Source organism: Equus caballus, chromosome 10 (genome assembly GCF_041296265.1).
Source record: "Equus caballus isolate H_3958 breed thoroughbred chromosome 10, TB-T2T, whole genome shotgun sequence".
NCBI lineage: Eukaryota > Metazoa > Chordata > Mammalia > Perissodactyla > Equidae > Equus > Equus caballus.
Genome location: NC_091693.1, coordinates 14,408,083 through 14,416,420, shown reverse-complemented (window position 1 = coordinate 14,416,420; position 8,338 = coordinate 14,408,083). Strand labels below are relative to the sequence as shown.

The 8,338-nt window shown below is 51.5% G+C and overlaps 1 protein-coding gene across 10 annotated transcripts in view; it reads left to right on the top strand.

The window, feature by feature from the left end:
• Positions 1–1,883: 1,883 nt before the first annotated feature.
• LOC100065387 (cell adhesion molecule CEACAM1) overlaps positions 1,884–8,338 on the top strand; it is a 28,184-nt gene continuing 21,729 nt past the window's right edge. For 9 of the 10 annotated variants that reach the window (XR_002811096.2, XR_002811097.2, XR_011422433.1 and 6 more), the window contains exons 1-4: positions 1,898–2,110; positions 3,044–3,403; positions 7,053–7,331; positions 7,737–7,991. Coding sequence is in view for 7 of the 10 variants with exons in the window: in XM_070224553.1 (XP_070080654.1) it covers positions 2,047–2,110; positions 3,044–3,403; positions 7,053–7,331; positions 7,737–7,991 (958 nt within the window). In the remaining 3 variants the exon portion in view is untranslated. Of the gene's footprint in view, positions 2,111–3,043; positions 3,404–7,052; positions 7,332–7,736; positions 7,992–8,338 lie in introns of all 10 variants that reach the window. The other variant, XM_005596302.4, reaches the window with a different exon arrangement.

Here is an 8,338-nt window from a genome sequence, read left to right as displayed (position 1 = left end):
GCTGAGATGGGAGAAACACAGGTCATTCTGGGGACCAGCCCCCTAGGCCTTGAGGCCTCCCAGAGTTCCTTGAGACCTCAATAGATCACTCACAGGGCCCTTTCTTTGAAACCTCAAGGACAGAGAGCTCCTCCTGAGGCAGCACATTCACCAGGCAGCAAAGGACACTAGATCAGGAGTCTACCGGACAAAGCCTGTCCTCCTCCTGGGCTCACCCTGCAGTGGGATGGAGCTGGGCAGCCTGGGGTCCCTCAGTAACCAGGACACAGGATGAAGGGCCCCTCAGCATGGAGGTCAGAGCCCACCTCTGTCCAGGGATCAGGGCCAGTTCACACCCTCTTGAGCCTGGTCAGCAACCCTGGTGAGGCTCCTGACACTGGCTACAGGTCTCCTTGTGCCCTCCAGGGCGCAACATTGGGACACACACACACACACACACACACACACACACATAATTAGCAGGAAATTAACCCAGGAATGTGGCTTTGGCTAATCAGGAGAAGGAACCTGATTTCTATCCCTGGGTCCAGCAGATCCTTCTGGGCCCTCCTATGTGTCTGCTCTGTCCTGCCTGTCCCTTCTAAGGGCCTCAGAGCACCCTGCTCTGTCAGGGGTCCCTGTGTTGTTCCCCACTGCCTGCCTGGCACCACCCATGGGGAAGGCAGGGTGACCACAGGAAGGTCAGCCAGGCAGAGGACAGAGGCCTCCAGGATGGTGAGGGAGCAACTGGATAGGCTCTGAGCCACAGCTCAGCCAACACACATGGAGAGGGAGGGTCTCCCTGAAACCTTCCCCTGAGGACCAGGGAGCCCACAGCCACCTGACCTCCCACCACCAGTATCCTCTCACTCAGGACACACAGGAAACCTGCCCCTTCACATCCGGCAACTGCAACTCCTCCTGAGACACTGGTACTGGGTGTCTGTCCCTGAAAGTAGAGCCACAGGCTGTCAGAGGCTGGTGACACCTGAAGATGGAAGGCAGGTCCCCATCAGCAGTCACCACTCAGCTTGCCCTTTTCTCAGCCCCTGAGTCATCTCTGTGACATTCCTGCTGGGAGTAAATCCAACCTTCCCAGAGCATTTAAGGACACTGGGAAGACCCTGGTGCCCAGTAGGGTTTCTGTATCAAAAGTGGAAATAATCCCCTGGATTTGGGGACTCCTGGGTCTCTGTGTAGTGCTGACAGACCCAAGGCCCAGTGCTGGGGCACGGCTGTAATCCTGTCAGGAACAGGGGTCCCCATCAGCCGTGCTATTGAAAGTGTGCTCCACAGGCCAGTGTGGTCAGCATCACCTGAGAGCTTGTTAGATGCAGACTCTGAGGTCCACCCCACACCTGCTGGGTTAGAATCTGTATTTTTAATAGCATCTGCAGACCCTCCCTGTACACAGGAGAGGGAAAGAGGCTCCCCGACTCCTCCCTCCTTGGGATCTCAGCCTGGCAGGGCATCTATGTTACCAGGGCAGCTACTGAAAGAGCATTTTTAAGGTGTCACCTGGACAGTCACCATCTTTATAAAGTTCCACAGGTGATTCCAATGCACAGCAGGGGTGACATCCCTGTGACAAGAGTTCCTGATGTAGCTCCTGGGCTTCTGCTCTGAAGAAAAAAAGCCAGATGTGGATGAGAGAGGGCGGCGGGGGAAGCTGACTGTGCACACAGACCAGGAGCTTGTGGGGACTGCCCAGGGCACCAACGTCCCAGGCTTGTGCTTGTCCAAACAGAAACGTCTGTTAGGGGGCGGGACAATCACTGCTAAAGAAGGCAGAGACCGCAGCAGTTCCCAGAAAACAGAAATAGATAGAAAGGAAAGAGAAAGTATGGATAAAGGAGGCAGGAATGAGAGGAAAGAGGGGGAGGGTCCTGGTCAGAGACTCCGCCCCCAGCCCATGTGACCCAAAAAGCTTCCTTGCCCCAGGAGGAGGCTCAGCGCAGAGGGAGGAAGGACAGCAGAGCTGAGGCTTCAGGAGCAGCAGTGCTTGTGAGCGTTTCTGGAGCCCAGGCTCTTCTCTCGGAGGGAGGGACAGAGCAGGCAGCAGACACCATGGAACTCCCAACAGCCCCTGCCGGCAAAGGGTGTGTCCCCTGGCAGGGGCTCCTGCTGGCTGGTGAGAAGGGGCAGTTCCCTGAGGGTGGGCAGGGGGATGGAAGAAAAGAGACCGGCTGGGGTCTCCTAGGAGGATAGGAGTTGAGAGGAGACAGACGGTTTCTGTTTGGACCTAAGGAGAGAGGACCCAGGAGCAGAGTAGGGTGGGGGAGGGAACTCAGCAACAGGAAAATCTAAGGGAACTGGAATTCGTGAAGGGCAGGAAAACCTCAATTGCTGTATGTTCTATGAGTTAATCATCTCTGAACAAGAAATTCTGGAAACTGATGACAATGATCACAATTGCTGACAGGGGAAAAAAATACTTAAGCAGGGGAACTAAACATTGTCTTTGCCCGGCAGCTGTAGAAAATAGCACATAAACACCAGGACATGGAGGGCCCTGGGACACTCATTCATTCATCCACAGGTGTTTGCAGCCTGTTCCAGGCACTGGGAGAACAACAAGATCAGACAAGTCCCTGTCTTGATGAAGCTCACAATCCATGGGGAGGAAGACAAATGAGCAAAGAGATCTAGAATGTGATGTCAGGAACTGACAAGTGTCATGAAGGGAACAGAGCAGGGAAAGGTCAGAAAGTGAAGACAGAGGGTCTTTAGAGCAGGTGATAGGGAAGGCATCTCCCAAGGATGCCCCTGAGAGTGAGCAGGGCGCTGAGGGCAGGGAGGGAGTGAGCTGAGCAGACACCTGGGGAAGAGTAATGGGAACAGAGGAAATAACAAGATCAAAGGGGCTGAAGTAATGGTGGTCATGCTGCTGACCTTGACCAGTAGGAGATACACACGCACATCCATACACACACATGCGTGCACATACAACACACACACACTCCAAGTCTAAGAGAGGAAGAGACCAGTCAGGACCCAGGGCCTCATCTTTCCATCCCAATACATAGGTCCAAATATTGATTGATCTCTCTCTCTTTCCTCCTAGTCTTACTCTCAACCTTCTGGAACCCACCCACCACTGCCCAACTCACTATTGAATCGATGCCAACCAATGTTGCTGAAGGGAAGGATGTTATTTTCCTTGTCCGTAATCTGCCTGGGAATCTTGCAGCCTATGGCTGGTACAAAGGGGACAAAGTAGATCACCATCAACAAATTGCATCATATAAGATAGGCCCAGTAGAAATTACCCCAGGGCCTGTATACAGTGGTCGAGAGACAATATACTCTAATGGATCCCTGCTGTTCCGGAATGTCACCCAGGAGGACACAGGATACTACACCCTACAAGTCATAAATACAAGTTATCAAGGTGAAGTAGGAACTGGACAGCTCCGCGTATACCGTGAGTGATTCCTGTCTGACCTCTGGCTGTTGGGTGGGGTGATTCTACTTCATACATGCAGGATTGACAGCCATGGGCTATGCCTATATCTCCCTCTGCATTATGTCTCAGGTTGAGGTTTAAGCTTTTAGTGCAGGCTCACATAGTGGAGACAAACTTCATAAGATCAGAAATCCTTTCCCAGAATGCAGCCCTTGCAGATATTCCCTGCAGAGAGAAGGACAGTCTGATGGGAGTAACTCAGCAGAGGAAGGTCAGTCTCAGTCCAGCCCCCTGGGCCCCTCCCTGTGAACATGACTCTGTGGCAGATCCTGCAGGGCTCGGTCACAGCCGGGTCTGTGGGGGGCCCTGAGATTCTCACAGAGCAGCTCAGCCCTGGGAAGCCCCTGCCCAGATCCCTGTCCCAGTGCTCCTGACTCCAGTGACCCTGGGGAGCCTATGCCGGGGTTGGATTTTGGCTTCCTGGGCAGGACTTTCTGGAAGCAATGATTTCCTAGCTGCCTGAGTCCTGAGGCTCCTGAGACAGTCACCAGCCAGGGCTCGGCCCTAAGAGCCACATCTGGTCGGGGACAGAGCCTGATCCTTCACCTGAGACTTGGCAGGGAGAGCACAGATGGACAAGGTCCCCATGCCATTAGCCACGTGCCCTGGAGGTATAGGGGACTCCAAAGGATGGTCAGCATCACCAGGGAGGAACAGAAGAGAGAAGAGCCTCCTGGCAGCTGCTCATCCACCAGGGATAAGGCCCAGAGAGCTCTCTCTCATGAATGCAAATAGCATGTAGTTGCCTTTATTTAGGCAGGTCCTCAATACTAAGCTTTAGGTCAGGTATTTGGGGATACTTTAAGGTTAACTCACAGACAACCTGGTAATCTAGAGACCATTTACCTGATTTTATTCAGGGTAAACTGAGGCACAAAGAGATATAAGCATTGAATCAGGGCCACAAACCATGAACATCAGATCAGAGGCATGGCGAGATCTTTGTGCAACCACAGCCCTGACCTCTCCACCACCCCAGGGGCCTTATTAAGTGTCTATGGACCCCAAGACCAACGGTTGGATCAGATCCCTTTTTCTTAGGCATCCACAGCTCAAAGTAGATTTTCTGGTCTGAGGAGTGACAGTAAATGGAGATTTAACCTGTTTTTACTCAAGAACTAAATTACCCTCACCAACAATCAGAGTCAGTGCCAGGAATGTCCAGGCCTCCCCCTCAGGTGACCAATCCATACTCTCCCTGCACAGGACTTGATATCACTTATTTGTTTCCTTATGTGTTGGTGTCTCTCCCACTGGAGTATAAAGGAAAGGGCTTTGCTTTCTCATTGCCACTCTACGCCTGCAGCCAGCACAAGTCCCAACAACTCAATTGCTCTCTCATGAAGGAGGGAGAGAATGAATGGTGAATGAATGAATGAACGATCCATTATCTCTTCACAGACTGAAACCTGGATGCAGAGTCCTAAGAGGTTATGGTGATACTGTTCCCTATCTCCCCAGGGGCTGAGACCCATGTTCCATCCCTCTGACCACTAGTCCCTAAGGCCTCTCTGAGAGGAGGGTATCATGATGACTGTGGGGCTGCTCAGCATGGGAAGGTTTTCTGGGCTATTCTGGTCCTGCTCCTGGGGTAGCCACAGGCTCTTGGTCTCTGGGATCTTTGAAGTCACTTGTAAACCCCACTGCTCACAACCTTTGATGTGTCTGGCTCTCTCACTTCCTTCCATGTCCCTCATCTTCCACCTGCTTCATTCCAGCTGGAACTGCACAGCTTCCCCCACTCTTAAGCCTTCCTCAGATTCTTCTGCTAACACCTATGGTCAGGCCCAGACTCCTGGGCAACAGTAAAGCACACAGAAATCAGTGGGAACAGCAGCCCCTTGAGGATCCATCACAAGCTAGTTCCCCCAGGTCACCAAGAGAACTAGCTTCTGCTTTGCCCCCATTCAGGGATCTTTCCCTCCTTGATGTCAACAAGTGGAACACGCCAGGTGACCGAGACATGTTACCCCTCAATCTACTCTTTGTGACTCAACTAGGGAGTCAAAGGCAGACGGACAGGTCTGCGGTCCCCAAAAGCTCACAGGCTCATTTCACCACTCTGACTCCTGACTCACATCCTCATCCTCGTGAGGCTCCCATTCTTCCAGTGGTTCCTGAGAACTTCCCAAGGTGGGGCTGGCCAGACCCTGCACTGTCTGACTGGTTTGCTGCCTGTTTCACACACATAGGTCCTCATGATGACACCTTTACCACAGGGTGGGATGCTCACAGATGGTGAGATCTACCAGTCACTGCCCTTTCACTTAGATGCTGCTCAATTTGGATGAATTTGATCAAACTTGCATTTCCTGAGGTTCAAAGAAAACTACATGCAATTGTTAGACCTCCTTCCCATTTAGCCTGACTGTCCATAGAAACTGGTGATAGGGTCCTCTTTCCTAAATTTAACACATATCATTTTGACTAATTCAGTAGCATTCCTTCCGTTATATAACAGAGACACCTCAGAATTGCCCCCTGATCAATTCTCTTAACAGACTCATCTCTCTATCTATCCAGGGAGCCACTGATTTCAAACCCCCTTTAGCATCTTCCTTTAATCATAATGTGATCCTGGTTGGACTGCAGAATTTAGTCTATGATCTTTAGTGCTTTCTAGAGAGATATTCCTCCAGAAACTGGTCTTAGATCTTCGGGGCATTAATATTAATTTTCAATATGGAAACAATTTAACTTCTCCTCAGATTTCTGTCTCATAACTGTGTTTACAAATAATCCATAAGGGCTAGATTCCATCCCCCACCCCCACCCCGTGCCTTTCACCAGTCACCCCTTCTGCATTTGAAAACATCCACTTATATTTCAGGAAAGATCAACATGGTCTTCACTGCCCTCTGCTGTGGGAGAAGAGACCTTAAAGACCAAGGGCAGAGCAGATGGCTCTGCTGCCAAATCCAGCCAGCTCCCCCCTGTCCCCCTCACTCTTTTCTGGATCATTTCTAGTCTTCACTCTGCTCTAGCCTTTATGGAGTCACTGTCTCATGCCAGTCACCATGGAACACCTGGGCAGACCTGCCCCACTTCATGGCCCTGCATCTTGAGTGTTGAGCTGACCTCTAGGCTTGCTCCTGGTCTCCCTGGTCTCCCAGACTATCATGTTCAATCCTCTCTGGGTTTAAGAACCATAGGAAGGCCCATCACTACCCACCTCTAGGACAACCCTGGAAAGCAAGGCCTCAGGGAAAACACTTCTACGCTAGGCGATGTAGGTCTGTGTAATAGAAAGGACCTCAGCACCCACAGTTTCCAGGTGAGGATCCCAAGGTTGGTCAGACAGTTAGCTGGTCAGTGAAGAGCCAGCAGAAGTGCTGGGTGGTCTCTGACCCAGTTCTGTGAATTTCATGACCAACCCTGATGCTTATTTGACTTGGGAAAGTCTGTGTTTTCCCCCAGACATAGAGCAGGCAGCCTTACATTCTCTGAGTGCTCAGATCCTCATGCATTTGTCTTGATATACATAGGCCTGCCTTATTCTTTTAAGGACTTGGGTTGGCTGAGAAGTGAGAGATGCCAACTCTGATTGAAGCTGACGTTGGAGGAATCAAAGGTACCAACAAGGCAGTATTCTCTGTTATCTATACAGCGGAGTTAAACAAACCCAACATCACATGCAACAACTCCAACCCCATGGAGCACAAGGACCCTGTAGTGTTAACATGTGAACCTGAGACTCAGGACACCACCTACCTGTGGTCGATCAACAATCAGAGCCTCCTGGACAGCACTTGGCTGGAGCTGTCCCTGGACAAGAGGACTCTCACTTTACTTCATATCACAAGAAATGACACAGGACCCTATGAGTGTGAAACCCGGAACCCAGTGAGTGCCCGTCGCAGTGACCCATTCTACCTCAATGTTCTCTGTGAGTAACTTCTGTCCCTACCTGACCCAGGCTGCCTGCCCAAATACACAGTGCCAGAGGCCAGGCCACATCCATCCCTCTCGAGTCCAAGTACACAGACCCTCACCCCTGGACACTAGGCTGGCCATGGCTTCCCGTCTCAGGTAAATCTGGCAGGCCCATCCTTGAGACAAGACTAGGAGAGGACAGTCTGCTCCTGTCTTGAGGCTCAGGGTCAACAACCTGTGATGGGAGAAACAGGTTAATGTCTCAGACTCAGGATGAGCGAACACAGAGGGGTCAGGGTTGGGACTTTTTAAACAAGGTTACGACCCAGCTCAGAGGGACACTGTGGCCCTTGAATATACCAGGAGCTTCTCCTTCCCCATGATTACATCACATGTGGCTTTATTCTGTTTGCTCCAGATGGCCCGGACACCCCCATCATTTCCCCCTCAGACTCCTATTACCATCCAGGGGCAAACCTCAGCCTCTCCTGCCACGCGGCCTCTAACCCACCCGCACAGTATTCTTGGCTTATCAATGGGAGGCCCCAGCAATCCACACAGGAGCTCTTTATCCCCAACATCAGTGCGAATGATAGTGGATCCTATGCCTGCCTCGTTCATAACTCTGTCACTGGCCTCAATAGGACCACAGTCAAGACTATCACAGTCTCTGGTAAGTGGCTCCCTGGACCATCAACATGAGGCTCTGGATCGAGTCTGTCTAGTTTTCAGAAAAGAGCCTGGGAGAAGTTATTTCCTATCCTGTGTCCACGGACGCAAGCAAATCCCAAATCTGAACCCTTCCACTACATCTCTGGAGACGCTTCCTCCCCTTATTCTCTGATTTCCCAGGGCAGATGTGGGTCCAGCCTGGAATGTGGGGAGGGGGTTTTCTCAGCCCTACAAAGCCCCATACAATGAAGGGTGTTTCACAGAGGGAGAAGGAAGAAGATCCTTCTGCTCCAGGCTTGCCTTATGACTGACTGCTCTGATGCCATCTGTGGTGGGATATGGGGCATG